This window comes from Aotus nancymaae, unplaced genomic scaffold, assembly GCF_030222135.1.
Source record: "Aotus nancymaae isolate 86718 unplaced genomic scaffold, 86718_ANA_hifiasm-v0.15.2.pri h1tg000022l_1, whole genome shotgun sequence".
Taxonomy (NCBI): domain Eukaryota; kingdom Metazoa; phylum Chordata; class Mammalia; order Primates; family Aotidae; genus Aotus; species Aotus nancymaae.
Genome location: NW_026988435.1, coordinates 16,289,814 through 16,306,054, shown reverse-complemented (window position 1 = coordinate 16,306,054; position 16,241 = coordinate 16,289,814). Strand labels below are relative to the sequence as shown.

The following is a 16,241-nucleotide window of genomic DNA, read 5'->3' as shown; positions in this document are numbered from 1 at the left end:
CTTCCCTCTCACCTTTAACCCGTTTCTGTAGCACACAAAAGGCTAGTTTTGGCTTGAGGACTCAAACTTTTTAAATATGGTAAATCAGCAGTACCCGTTGCCTAAAATAAATGACTGAAATACAGTGAATGAAATTACTACATCTCTATTTGTAGTGCACTGCACCATGATTTTCCTAAATAATAGTTTCTAAACTTTGTAAACATACCAAACCCTTTTAACTGCAGAGTATTTAATTTTTCCAATGAACTTAATGTGTCTAAATCATACAATTTATCCAAATGAAAATACGCTTTTTAATTTTTTTATTTTTATTTTTTTTGAGACAGGTTTTCACTCTGTCACTCAGGCTGGAATGCAGGAATGCAATCATGGCTCACTGCTGCCTCAGTCTCCCACACCCAAGAAATCCTCCTGTCTCAGCCTCCAGAATAGCTGTGGCTATGGGCGTGCACCACCATGACCAGTTAATTTTTTTAAATTTTATTTTATTGCAGAAATGGGGTCTTGCTATGTTTCCCAGGCTGATCTCAAAGTCCTGGCCTCAAGTGATTTCCTGCCTCGGGCTCCCAAACTGTTACAGGCATGAGCCACCACATCCAGCTGAAAACATGCTTTTAATAATGGCAATTAAACTAATATAAAAATTATTCAAAGCAAAAAATAGTGAACGTTTTCCAGGGTTTTGTTGTTGTTGTTTTTCTTTGTTTTTTGTTTTTGTTTAGACAGAGTCTCGCTCTGTCGCTCAGGTCGGAGTGCAGTGGTACGATCTCAGCTCACTGCAACCTCCTGGGTTCAAGCAATTCTCCTGACTCAGCCTCCCGAGTAGCTGGGATTACAGGCATGTGCCACCACACCCAGCTAATTTTTGCATTTTTAGTAGAGATGGTGTTTCGCCATGTTGGCCAGACTAGTCTTAAACTCTTGACCTCAGGTGACCTGCCCGCCTCGGCCTCCCAAAGTGCTGGAATTATAGGCGTGAGCTACCTCACCCGGCCCAGCATTTCAAGTATTTATTACCACTAATAAGAATCCTTGTTATAAAACTATATTAATATCAAACTGTATTTGATAAATATTTATTATCTATATATTTCCCCATTTAAAAGTATGTTAATTGTTGGTGAATATTATCTTAAAGTATTTTAAGGTACATATATTAAATTTTATTCAGTAAATTATAATGTTCTTTTTTCTCTGGAGCTTGAAAACATTTTGGAGACATATGATGAACATCATTCTAAAATTTACGAACCACACATTAAGGGGCTCTGTATTTGATTATTTTTCTGGTAAAAGTGATATAACAATCTTAAGACTGGTTTCAGTTCCATGATTGCATATTTGTTGACTGAGACTAGAAGGCTTTTCCCATAATGGCCTCTCAAGGTAATGGAATGTCTAGCTAAGAAAGAGAACTTAACTGGCAGCTAACAGTATCTTTAAAATACCTACACAAAAGCCAGATTAGAAAAGACAGCCCTCTACATCCTAGTGCATTAAAGTTATCTTGATCATGTGGGAGTAAAACTAAAGGTGTTTGAAAAGGAAGATCTAGAAAGTAAGCATTTAGTCCTTTTATTCAAGTCTATAACTTTAAAATAATTCTGACAATGATAAAAATGCAGGTAGAGTAGAAAATAATACAGAAAGAAAGGTGATTTTCAATATTTTAAAACATTAGTGTTGGTAAATACTTCACGTATAAGCTATTATAATTCCTGAGAACAAACAATCACTGTTTCACCCTCTGGTCTTCAGGTTTTTATCTACCAAAATAAGAGCTGCCTTAGGTCATCTATGTCATCTTTTTGATTGTCTAAATTTGTTTTCAGATAACTTAGTTTTATGTCTACATAGAACAATTATTCTTAAATATAAATGTGTCAAAAGTTACAAAGATGCTAATATCATAATTTCAGAATATGACTTTATCAAAATATACAGTTGGTCCTCTGTATCCATGAGCTCTGCAACTGTGGAATCAATCAATCACAGATGGAAAATATTAGGGGAAAATAAATGATAGCATTTATACATATGGCCTTTTTTTTCCCTTGTGATTATTCCCTAAACAATACAGTATAGCAACAATTATTACATAAGCTATTGTAAGTAATCCAGACATGTTTGTAAGTATATGGGGGTGGGTACGCATAGGTTATGTGTAAATACTATGTCATATATAAGGAACTTGAGCATCTATGGATATTTATATATACAGCGGTGCATAACCAATCACCCAAGAATACCGAGGAAGGACTATACATTCTTTTATAAATAGGTCAAATAGTGAAACTTATTTTGCTTGGGCTACATTTCAAGTTGGCCTTCAAAGAAAAAAAAAGCAAACTAGCATTCTGTTGCGATGATAGCTGTCATTCACCTCACTGATTTAGTTTTGAGACCTTTACTGAGAGAAAGGCAGTAAGTTCATTGTTAGTTAACTGTGAATAGGCAAATATAAACTGGATTGTAGAATTTCAAGGAAATATTTTAAAAATATGAACAGCTAGTTTTAAAATAATTTAAAACAGTTACTTACATTTTCATTGTATCTAATTATATTTTATGCTCAAATCAAACATTTTTTGGCATTCTGTCTCAAGTAATATGAGGCTCTGTGAGGGTGATCAAATCATTTACATTCTCGAGGACTGATTTCACATTAATAAAATGATTGAGTTGGAATAATCTGTCTCTAAATTCCTTTCCACATTTAAATTTTATAATTACATAAATGTATACTTTTATAATTTTTTAAGTTATAGTTGAATGTTGAAGACAATTTTGGAGACTATGAAAACTATATAATTAAAATTTTGAACATTAAATTATATTAATGTATCAATTATCTTAGAAAAACATCAAATACAACTATATACATAGTTATGTATATAGTTTTATAGAAAATTATATCTAAAGTGAATTTTATTTAAATTTCATTTGTCTCTCCAATCCCTATGAAATTCTCAATTTTTGTCATAGTACATACAGCAGGATCCTTTCAAAGCAATGAATCATTTTGGCTACCCGTGCAATGTAGGTAGAAAATAAAAGAAGCCCAACTCTCATTCAAATGCAATACAAATCTAGCCTATAGATAAAACCGTTTAACGATTAGTCAATGAATCCTTCTTGGGGTAATTTCAAATGAGCTGCATTTTGTGCTAGTGTAAATAAACGGAACCATCAACTACTTGAGGATAACATACACCTGTCTTCTTCCAAAGGCACCCCACAGTAGCCAAGAAAATAAAAATAAGCATATACATACACTTTTTTGTTATCACTTTAATAGAAATATATTTCTAAGAAATAGAAATGGTTTAAAACCATAACGTATACTGCTAGTTGAACGTATTTTTCTTAATGAAGAAAAATTTGTAAATCTCACAGCATCCTGGTTATAGACAAATTCTCATATGTATATATGTATACATGTGTGTATGTGGATGTGTGTGTGTGTGTGTGTGTGTGTGTGTGTGTGTTTTGGGTATTCACAGGCATGGTCCCACTACTAATCAGCATGGGAGTTTTGATCTGTTGCATTTCTGACCTGAGCCTGCTCACCCCTCCTTGGGCAACCCAGTTCCCCATTCCGAGGAGGTCACCATACTGATGCCAAACTTAGAGTAGACACCCAATGGGCATAAAGCACCACAGCCCAGAACTCCTGGGCTCAAGCAATTCACTTGCCTCAGCATCTCAAGTAGCTGAGACCATAGGCAGCACATGGGTCCCGATTCAATATACTTAAAAGCAACCAAGGAGGGGATAAAACAATTTTAATGAAATTTTCCAACAGAAAATAGCTCCCAATCAAAAGTCAAATAGTTAATCAACTCTGTGTAAATCCCAATTTAGCTTGAAAAACAAGCTAGGATGTGAAATACAGAAACCTCAAATAGTAGATTGTATTCGTATAGAAAGCTAGAGATTTGACTTTTCATTGCCATGATCGAGACAAACGATGCCACTCTGCCACTCCCCCGCCAAACATAAAGAGCCCAGTTTACTTACTGGCTACTTCCAGCGATGCATTGTGGCTCACAGCCTCTCCAAGGTAATTCCTTGCTACGCAGACATAGACTCCCTCATCAGGTCTACTTTTTCTTCCATGTACTATACGTAAGAAAAATAAAGATCCACTTGGCAGCAACATTCGGTGTGAGCGAGGCTCATCTTTGTCTGTCTCTACTCTCTCTCCCCCTTTGTACCATTCAATAGTGGGTGTGGGGCGGCCTTCAGCTTTGCAGTTCAAAGTTGCAGGTTCTCCTTTTGAGACAATCAGGTCTGAAGGGTGTTCAACAATGCGAGGTGGAAAATCTTCCTGACGAAGACGGGAGCCTGCAGAAGAATTGACAAAATATCTTCATATATCACTTGAAAACAGTTAATTGCTTATTTCAAAAGTATCAGCTTAACCATTACTATTTAAACACAGTGTGACATTGGCCTACTCTTCCTACCCTATTTACTAACAATCTTTCTGGTGTCCGCCTTGACTAGACTTTCCAATTCCTGAATCCTTTTAAGTCTCCACTCAGAAAATTCTCTTGCCTGTGCAAATCCTGTCTGTTCCTCAAATCCCTTATCCACGAGTCCTTTCAGAACCCCTTACATTGTCTGTTTATATCAAGCATGTGCCTATTTCTACAGAGGAATGTGTTAGAGAAGTATTGATTGGCTTCCTGAGTATTACAAATAATGGCATGGCTCCTTGGAATCTCCTTTTAACAAACATCAGTCAACAAGTTGACAAAACATATGTTATATACTAATGAACATTCATATTCAAATATATAATAAGACTGTCCTTTACAAAGACTTTTATATGTTCCTAATAAAAATATATACTTCCCCAGAGTTTTTATTAATAAATTTATTGATAATAATTTATATTTTAATAGACCTTAAAGATGAAATGATAAGTACCTGAGTTTAAATAATTAAATATACTACTAAATGGAAACGGATATCGAGTGACGGGCTTCATTCTAGACCTTACGTATTACGTAATAAATGAAGCTCTGTGTGTCTATGTCATTTAAATATTTTCTGTGTCTGTACCTTATTTTTTTCAAATGAGATTATAATCTCAAAAGCAGGAATGATGTTTCATAGTTTATAACATTCCTATTTTATTGCTGATTATATAGAGTAAATAAGTAAATTTATCAAATATTTATCAAATTCAACAGCCAAAGGCCTTACTGAATAGTCCCAAGACTTGCCCTCATCTAGTGTTTCAAGATCAACGAATAAGGAAAAGTAGAAATCAGTCTTCCCTTTCTATCCCCTAGTCCTTCCCAAATTCCTCCCAACAAGTTCTCAAATTAATCTGCTTAGCCTCATCTCTATAGCCAGCTACCATCACAAGTCCAACTCATATCCCTTTCTACAAGGATGTAGGAAAGCCTCTGAAATAGTTTCACTTCAGTGTAGCCAGATGAAGGCTCTGAAATGCAAATACAATGTGAGTTGTCCTCTATTTCATTGGCTCTTAAAATAAACTTAATGCTCTTAACATATATCCTTAACAAGACCTACAAAAGCTAGCTGGATTCATTCCCTGATCCGGCTCTCTAGGCACTTACTGTTCCATGCCTTTCTCTGCTCTCTTCAGCCTGACTTCCGTTAGCTCCACAAATACCTTGCACATCCTCCTGCTACATGGCTTATGCCTGCCACAGGGCCTGGGCTTGACATCATCTTACGATAAACACACCTACTCTTATATCAAATCTCTGCTCTCCCTAATCTTTACAACAAAGTTAAATGTTGGTTTTACAAACCTACAGAGCACTATATAGCTATCCTTGGTAAGGATGATCAGAATTACAGTATATAAATCTATTCATCTGATGCCGTTTGTCTGTTTTTCCCACCCTTCTGTAAGGTCTGTGGGTCTGGTTTTGCTCATGGTGTTTCCCTTATGGCTGGCAGAGTGCTGTGCACATTTACAGTACTCAGTAAACATGTGTAGAAAAAATGGCAAAAATGAATGAAGTGCTGACAAGAAAGACCTAACTAAGCAGAATGAGATGGGGTACAAGAATCATGCATACAGCCCTTTATGCTAAAAACTCTCAATAAACTAGGTATCCACCAAACATATTTCAAAATAATAAAAGCTATCTATGACAAACCCACAGGCAATATCATACTGAATGGGCAAAAACAGGTACCATTCCCCTTGAAAATTGGCACCATACAAGGGTGCCTGCCCTCTCTCACCATTCCTATTCAACATAGTATTGGAAGTTCTAGTGAGAGCAATCAGGCAAGAAAAAGAAATAAAGCGTATTCAATTAGGAAAAGAGGAAGTCAAATTGTCTCTATTTGCAGATGACATGACTATATATTTAGAAGACCCCATCGTCTCAGCCCAAAGTCTCCTTAAGATGAAAAGCAACTTCAGCAAATGCTCAGGATACAAAATCAATATGCAAAAATCACAAGCATTCCTATATACCAATAACAAACAAACAGAGAGACAAATCATGAGTGAACTCCCATTCACAACTGCTACAATGAGAATAAAATACCTAGGAATACAACTAACAAAGGATGGGAAGAACCTCTTCAAGGAGAACTACAAACCACTAATCAAGGAAATAAGAGAGGACACAAACAGATACGAAAACATTCCATGCTCATGGTTAGGAAGAATCAATATTGTGAAAATGGCCATACTGCCCAAAGTAATTTATAGATTCAATGCTATCCGCATCAAGCTACCATTGACCTTCTTCACAGAACTGGAAAAAACCACCTTAAACTTCATATGGAACAAAAAAAAAGCCCGCATAGCCAAGAAAATCCTAAGCAAAAAGAGCAAAGCTAGAAGCATCACACTACCTGACTTCAAACTATACTACAAGGCTACAGTAATCAAAACCCCATGGTACTAGTACCGAAACACAGACATAGACCAATGGAACAGAACAGAGGCCTTGGAATTAATGCTACACATTTACAACCATCTGATCTTTGACAAACTTGACAAAAACAAGCAATGAGGAAAGGCTTCCCTGTTTACAAAATGGTGTTGGGAAAACTGGCTAGCCATGTGCAGAAAGCTGAAACTGGACCCATTCCTTACACCTTATACAAAAATTAACTCCAGATGGATTAAAGATTTAAACTTAAGACCTAACGCCATAAAAACCCTAGAAGAAAACCTAGGCAACACCATTCAGGACATAGGCATAGGCAAAGGCAAGGACTTCATGATTAAAACACCAAAAGCATTGGCAAGAAAAGCCAAAATAGACAAATGGGATCTAATTAAACTTAAGTGCTTCTGCACAGCAAAAGAAACAATCATTAGAGTGAACTGGCAACCAAGAGAATGGGAAAAAAGTTTCACAAGCTATCTACCTGACAAAGGGCTAATATCCAGAATCTACAAAGAACTAAAGCAGATTTACAAGAAAAAACCCCATCAAAAAGTCGGTGAAGGATATGAACAAACACTTTTTAAAGGAAGACATTTATGCAACCAACAAACATATGAAAAAATGCTCATCATCACTGGTCATTAGAGAAATGCAAATCAAAACCACAATGAGATACCATCTCACGCCAGTTAGAATGGCGATCATTAAAAAATCTGGAGACAACAGATGCTGGAGAGGATGTGGAGAAATAGGAACACTTTTACACTGTTGGTGGAAATGTAAATTAGTTCAACCATTGTGGAAGACAGTGTGGTAATTTCTCAAGGACCTAGAAATAGAAATACCATTTGACCCAGCCATCCCATTACTGGGTAGATACACAAATGATTATAAATTGTTCTATTATAAAGACACATGTACACGTATGCTGACAGCATATGTGTATGTTTACAATAGCAAAGATTTGGAACCAACCCAAATGTCCATCAATGATAGACTGGATAAAGAAAATGTTGCACATATACACCATGGAATACTATGCAGCCATAAAAAACGATGAGTTTATGTCCTTCAGAGGGACATGGATGAATCTGGAAACCATCATTCTCAGCAAACTGACACAAGAACAGAAAACCAAACATCGTATGTTCTCACTCATAGGTGGGTGCTGAACAATGAGAACACGTGGACACAGGGAGGGGCAGTTGTGGGGGGCTAGGGAAGGGACAGTGCGGGGTGGGGAGGGTGGGTAGGGATAACGTGGGGAGAAATGCCAGATATAGGTGATGGGTGGATGAAGGCAGCAAATTCCCTTGCCATGTATGGACCTATGCAACAATCCTGCATGATCTGCACATGTACCCCAGAACCTAAAGTATAATTTAAAAAATAATAATAAATAAATAAATAAATAAATAAACTTCAGAGGATTAAGTATTATTATATGTTCTTGGCCTTTACCTTGGCTGGAATTCTGAAAGTTGGATGCTAAAGAGGATGGACTGCTGAGGAGATATTTATTTAATTAAAGCAACTTTTATTTTAAAATCTGAAAGTCCATGTCAGAGAGAAAATTGGGATATATAAGCTGTTATGAGAATACAAAAAAGGGGCACCTAAGATTGCCTGAGCAAGTCAGAGAAGAAACTCAAAGACATGATATTTTAGATAAGCCTTGAAGAATGAGTAAGAAAAGACAGGAGATGATTTCACCCTGAAGCACAGCTAAGGGAGTAAGTGGTACACTTGTGGAACCTCCAGGTTTCTTAGTATGGCCTGAGTAGACAGTGCACTTCAGACTGCCAAGTATAATTCTGAAGAAATAGCTAAAAGAAATAATGTCATGGGCTTTCTACACTGAGCCAGAATTTTGGAACCCAGTAGAAGGCAGCCAGAAACCATTAAAAACTTTTAAGCAAGGAATGAGTATAATCAAGATTGGTTTTAAAGAGCACACTATTGGCAGCGTGAAACCAGACTTAACAGGATGAGCTAAGAAGGAATTAGTGGGGACCCATTTCAAGCAGTAAGAGAACCAGGGTCAAGCATGGTGACTCATGCCTGTAATCCTAGCACTTTGGGAGGTCAAGGCAGGAGGATAACTTGAGCTCAGGAGTTCAAGGTAACACAGGAAAACCCTGTCTCTATAAAAAATTTAAAAAATTAGCCAGGCATGGTGATACATGCCTGTGATTCCAGCAACGCAGGAGCTCAGGTGCAATGATCACTTAAGCCTGGGAAGTTGAGGCTGTAGTGAGCTGAGATCACACCACTGCACTCCAGCCCAGGGACAGAGGGAAAAAAAAATAAATCAAATGTATCAGAAGTAAAGAAAGAAAGAAATCTGAGAGCCAGAACTTGGACATGAACAGACAGAAGAGAAAACAGAAGGAAGAATCTCAAGATATTAATTCATAAAATCAACAGAATCTAGCCACTGACAATACGGAGTAAAAGGAAATGTAAATGCACAGGATGCAGGAGAGGCAGAGGGCAGGGAGATGCCAAGTTTCTGGTCTCTGTAATAGGTGAAGAGCAGTTTCACTGAAGGTAGGGAATAAGAGAGTGCAATTGAGTAAGAGGAAGAAGGGCACAAGAGATATTTTGATTTAGTATGAGACATGAAGAATTTGGGATACTTCTGGAATACCCAAATGATGATAAGCTGTCAATTGTATATCCCTAAGTTTAATCTCAAAGAAGAAATCTCAGTTAGCATGTCAATTAGAACAGAGCCACTGATGAAATCCATAGGAAAGATCAAAACCGTTTGGGCAAGCCAGGCCCAGTGGCACATGCCTGTAGTCCCAGCTACTCAGGAGGCTGAGGTAGAAGGATCCCTCGAGCCCCTGAGTTCAAGGCTGCAGTGTGCAATGATCACACCTGTGAATAGCCACTGCACTTTAGCCTGTCCAACATAGTGAGACCCCATCTCTATTTTTCTTTTTTCTTTTTTTTAATTCTAGAGGATTCACAGAAAGTAATGACCAATTACAGAATCTGGATGTCACTCAGGCTCCACTAAAGTGCAGTGTTGCTAAGGATTCTCTCTGGCCCTAATTTTCAGTCCCCTATAGTGAAACCACAACAAGTATGGCTTTGGGAATGGAGAATTCAGACCAAGTTTTTACCCTGATGTTTGTACAGAACAATTCAATAAAAGTCTCAGCAATAAAAATGTTTTCCATATTACTAAAGGCTAAATTTCTCAAAAGGCTCTATGGAATACTCTTTCATCAGATTGTTACTAGGTATTACTTCAAGGAAGAGTTTCAGTCTCAGGGTGATTAATCTGCTAATGCATATGATGATGTACAGGAAGAGGGGTATACTATGCAGCATTTCCCAACTTATTTGGCCACTGAATTCTTTTTAAATTTTTATTTTTTTTCAGAGCTCACAGAACTTTGCTTCCAAGAAACAGCTTTGAAGAGAAAATATATACTATCAAGCATATAATAATTTGAGAAGAATGAACAGGATCAGCAAAAAAAAACCTGTTATTTGACTGTAAGTCAGTACCTTTGGAGATTATAACAAAATATAGAAATCCCACATTTCTCATATCGTATTACCTTCAGGAAAAAGATCTTCTAATTTGAGTGATATTTATGAGTGATTGGTTAACCTCAATAATAAAAACCATGAATCTTTATAAAAAAAGCATAACAAATTATTATTTGTTGTCAAGTCTAAGCAGGAAGAAAAGGAATGGAAAAGAAAAGAAAACTACTATTCATTATCCACCATCTTCTTTATTACAACAACATCTTTATGAAGTGGGTGGTGTTATATCCGTGTCCATATGGGGGAACCGAGACTCTCAGCTGTCATTCAGCTGGGAAGTGGCAGTGCTGGAATTCAATCCTACTCAGATTCAAAGCCCTTGCTCTTTCCAGCTACACCATAAATACTGCTATGGTTAATTAGTTAAAATCCTGAGAGAAACATGCTTTGTCCATGCTTGCTTCCAACACTGGAGGTGTTCACTTACATTGTTTACTTTGAAAATACAGATGACAAAAACATCAAGAAACAGTCAAACCTGACGACATCTGTTGTGCTTTCCCTATGCACAGAATATCTATCTGTAAAAGATTTCATAGCTACTTCACTCAGTAGAAACCCTAACGATGAATAAATGGAGATATAAAGCTTTCCATGTACGTTTTCACATTCTGAGAACCTCAATTCTGACACAACTGTTTACAAAATTAAAATTCAGTATCACTGGTTTCCAACATTTTTTCTGCCAATATACTTGAGGGAAAACCTATTATCATAGATAGATACATATATAGCTCTGACTCACTTTCTTAAAGGAAAACTTTAAAGGAGTTATACCAAGGTCAAATATGGAAGAGCAGAGAGATCCAAGATGGCTGATTACTAGCAGCTCAGGATTCTAGCTCCCAGTGAAAGCGCAGAGAATGAGAGGATGCCACACTTTCAGACAAATTTTTGTTGCTCACGGACCAGGAAATTCCCGGCAGAGGAGCCCCAGGGGTCGCCAGTGCGACTCTTGTGGCCAGCACGGTGGTTCTCGGTTCAGAGTAAACGGTACTGGGTTCCTTTCTGGTCAAAGTTTGGAGCTCCATGAGGGCAGAGTCACCCATTCAGCTAATTGAAAAAGGGACTCAAGAGGGAAGCCAGACCGGAGATTCCCGGGCAGAAAAGCACCATGAATCTTAATGTCACTGTTTTAGCCGATGCAGTGGGTTGCTCAGATTCCGGCGCTGGGAATCAACAAGTTGGACGTCCACTCAGAGACCTAACTTGAAAATCAGTAATTACAAAGACAACAGGTGGATAAATTTACAATGATGGGAAGAAACCAGCATAAAAAGGCTGAGAATACCCAAAATCACAATGCCTCTCACTCTACAGGGGATCACAGTTTCTCATCAACAGGGGAACAAGGCCTAATGGAGAACGAGTGCATTCCATTAACAGAATTAGGCTTCAGAAGGTGGATAATAAGAAACCTCTGTGAGTTAAAAGAACATGTTCTAGCCCAACGTAAAGAAACTAAGAACTTGAAAAAAGGTTTGACGAAATCCTAACGAGAATAGACAATTTAGAGAGGAATATAAGTGAATTAATGGAACTGAAGAATACAAGAACTCCACGAAGTATGCACAGGTTTAAACAGTCGAATTGATCAAGCAGAAGAAATGATATCAGAGGTCAAAGACCGACTTAATGAAATGAAACAAGAAGACAAGATTAGAGAAGAAAGAGTAAAAAGGAATGAGCAAAGTCTCCAAGAAATATGGGACTATGTGAAAAGACCTAATTTACGTTTGATAGGTGTACTTGAATGTCATGAAGAGAATGAATCCAAGCTGGAAAATATTCTTCAGGATATGATTCAGGAAAACTTTCCTAACCTAGTAAGGCAAGACAATACTCAACACCAGGTAATACAGAGAACATCACAAAGATATTCCTCAAGTAGAGCAACCCCAAGACACATAATCGTTAGATTCACCAGGGTTGAAATAAAGGAGAAAATTCTAAGGGCAGCTAGAGAGAAAAGTCAGGTTACCCATAAAGGGAAGCCTATCAGACTCACAGCAGATCTCTCAGCAGAAACCCTACAAACTAGAAGAGAGTGGGGGTCAATATTTAATATCCTCAAATAAAAGAATTTTCAACCCAGAATCTCATATCCATCCAAACTAAGTTTCATAAATGAAGGAAAAATAAAATTTTTCGCGAACAAGCAAGCACTCAGAGATTTGATCACCACCAGGCCTGCTTTACAAGAGCTTCTGAAAGAAGCATTACACACAGAAAGGAACAACCAGTATCAGTCATCCCAAAAACTTACCAAAAGGTAAAGAGTATCTCCATAATGAAGAATCTATATCAACTAATGAGCAAAATAGCCAGACAGCATTAAACGACAATATTAAACTCACAAATATCAATATTAATCCTAAATTTAAATGGATTAAATGCCCCAATCAAAGACACAGACAGGCTAATTGAATAAAAAGTTGGGCCGGGCACGGTGGCTCAAGCCTGTAATCCTAGCACTTTGGGAGGCCGAGGTGGGTAGATCACGAGGTCAAGAGATTGAGACCATCCTGGTCAACGTGGTGAAACCCTGTCTCTACTAAAAATACAAAAAATTAGCTGGGCATAGTGGCGCATGCCTGTAATCCCAGCTACTCAGGAGGCTGAGGCAGGAGAATTGCCTGAACACAGGAGGTGGAGGTTGCAGTGAGCCAAGATCGCGCCATTGCACTCCAGCCTGGGTAACAAGAGCGAAACTCCGTCTCAGAGAAAAAAAAAAAAGTCAAAACCCATCGGTACGCTGCATCTAGATCCATCTCATAAGCAAGGACACACAAAGACTCAAAATAAAGGATTGGAGGAAGACTCACCAATCAAATGGAGAGCAAAAAAATAAAATAAAATAAAAAACAGGAGTTGTAACTTTCATCTCTGACAAAACAGACTTTAATAGTAACAAAGACTAAAAGAAACAGGAATCAATGATCATAAATATATATGCACCCAGTATAGGAGCACCCAGACACATAAGACAAGTTCTTAATGACATAAAGAGACTTGGACTCCCGCACAATAATAGCAGGAGACTTTGACACCGTATTGTTAATATTCGATGGATCAACGAGATAGAAAATTAACAGGGACATCTATGATTACAACTCAGACCTGGAACAAGTAAACTCAGTGAATATTTACAGAATTCTTCACCCCAGGTCCACAGAACATACATTTTTCTCAGAATCACATTACACCTATTTTGAAAGTGACCACATTAAAAAAAAAATATGGAAGAGCATATATAAATCTCAGAAAAATCCAGATGAAAGGCTCCAAATACCAGATACCAGTGATTATAATCTTCCGCCCTAAAAGTGGTGTCCACCTTCACTCTGTCACAATATTTATAATATTATATATTTACAAACAGCATATATATAATATTCTTGACTCATCAGTCATAAATCCACAACCATAAATTCCAGATTCCTGTAAGACATCTGATAACCATCATTCTAGTTATGTTAATTTGTATGTATTTTATGTAAAAATATAAAAGATTTATATTCCAATTGGCAGAACCAATTTCCAGGTTTCAACCACTCTGCATAGTAAACATAATAGTTACAAAGAAGAGGGGGTTAAAAAAAAAACACAGACTAATGACGTGAGCCTTTTAAAAAGGAACCAGGATGACACTCTCACTGATACTGTCAACTGCCCTCTGCAAGAATCCTGCTAGAATCTTGGGAAATCACTTCAGGCAAGACCAGCATCAGGGAAAGGGCAGAGCAGGATTCCTTCAACAACTGCCCGGTTGGAAGATAAAATATAAACATGAGTGACTGAAATATCTAAATATTTATACAACCACAGCTGGAAAAAGATATACACGTAAGTGCTAAGTATTTCAAGGAAATATATCAAAGTCACGTGAGATTTATGATGAGGAAACCAAACTCCTAGTTGGATGTAAACTGCTTCCCCTTCTGAGATGTCACTTTTCCAGAAACACAGAAAGTAACCATTTAAGAGACTGCTCTTGTTACTATTCTGTGGACGTAAGCATATACATATGTATTAAAAGAATTATATGTATATAATTTTATTATTTATTCATGTACATGATTTTATTCTTTTTTCTAGCATGACAGTAATATTTGTCTTATGGTTTTGTTTATTTGTGTTTCAGGTCTGTTTCTTAATAGATAGAGAAAAACAGTATTTATTTCATTAGTAGTTTTGTTTTGATCCAACTTTTCTCATACTCTACTGTATAAAATTAGAAAATTTAAAATGATTAAAATATCTGTATGCATCAAATATCATATTAATGAATGTTGCAGCACAAAAATTCTTATAAAACTGCTAAATGCACAAAAGGAACAATTCCAGTGAGTAGCTGACAGATACACCATGAATATTAATAGACAATTTGGTGACATCTGTCTAAGGTGGAGACAGACATATATAAAATTGCCTCTAAGCAATTACATATATAATATATATAAACCTATATATGTGTGTGTGTGTGTGTGTATATATACACACCTATATTCTTAAAAGAGCCTTGCTGCTTAGCACTTGTATTTAAGCTCCATTTACATTTTAAGGAACAGAATTGCCTCCAATTATTAACATGAATCCTATCATGGGCACCAATCCTGTAATTTTCCTGTCAGAATTTCATCCTACAAGGAGATATTTGTTAAAAATAAGAAGGCAGCACCCATTAATTACTCACTGTGCAGAGTAGATTCAAATATCCTCTATTGAGTTACACAGATTTTCAAATACTCATGCTTACTATTGAAATAAGAAGTATAAAAACAGTCCACACTCTACAAGAAAAGCTAAGTACCTTCACCCGAAATTATATATAGTACATGAATACAAGGAAAATGGAATATATTATAATAACTACATGATTACTATATCATGCCATTTTCATCAGCTACTTTGTTTTATGCTAATGTTTCTTAATTGTAAACTTCTACCTAAGAAAAGACTATTTAGAGACAAACTTCTCCAGCCAAAGTTTAGAATAACTCTAATAATTAACTGAGTGCCATTGGTAGAATTTATCATCTAAAATGATTACCAAAATAGAGCAAAATGAAATTCTAGGAGTGAATGCCTGGTGTTTCTGTAATATTCCTAAATAATCTAATATTGTATGGCTATGTCTCTAGAGATATAGAAGAGACTGGCAGTAGCACAAGTTAAATTTTAGAAACAACTTTGCCTCCCCTCTCCCATTGTTAATAATACACAGACAACTAAGTAGAAGAAGTTTTCTGTCATGGGACCCAAATACCACAGAAGCCAGAAGGGCAATAACTGTAGGAATTGGCACTACTGAATCAATTCAGGCAGGATTTCATCCTGAGCTGTAACTAAGGGAATTGGAGGGTTGAAGCTGGCAAGCCAAATTCATTCTTCCTATATGCCCCTTAATAAAATGCCCGAATAACATGCAAACCAAAGAATTTTACTTTCGGTAAATTCCAAACAAATATATTTGCATGTGTCACAATCCAAATTCTCTCAATCTCCAATCCACCAATCTATCCATCAGTTGTTTACCTGTATATCATTCCCATACTGTAGTATGAATTGTGCTAAGCAGCATAAAGAAATATGAAATATAATCCCTGATCTTAACAGCCTGAAGTCTATCAAGGAAGGCAGAAATATTAACAAGAATACTATTGAAAAATAAGAGTCGTACAATAATAGAAGAAACTGAAATCAAAGGACGGAATAGCATGAGGGTGGAGGGACATAAACTACTGTAACATCTGTGGGGGAAGTAAT

General features: G+C 36.8%; 1 protein-coding gene across 6 annotated transcripts in view; it reads right to left on the bottom strand.

Moving 5' to 3' along the window:
• ROBO1 (roundabout guidance receptor 1) overlaps positions 1 to 16,241 on the bottom strand; it is a 1,127,367-nt gene that overhangs the window by 326,868 nt on the left and 784,258 nt on the right. For all 6 annotated transcript variants that reach the window (XM_064380017.1, XM_064380018.1, XM_064380019.1 and 3 more), the window contains one exon: positions 4,024 to 4,350. In XM_064380017.1, coding sequence (XP_064236087.1) covers positions 4,024 to 4,350 — 327 coding nt within the window. The remainder of the gene's footprint in view (positions 1 to 4,023; positions 4,351 to 16,241) is intronic.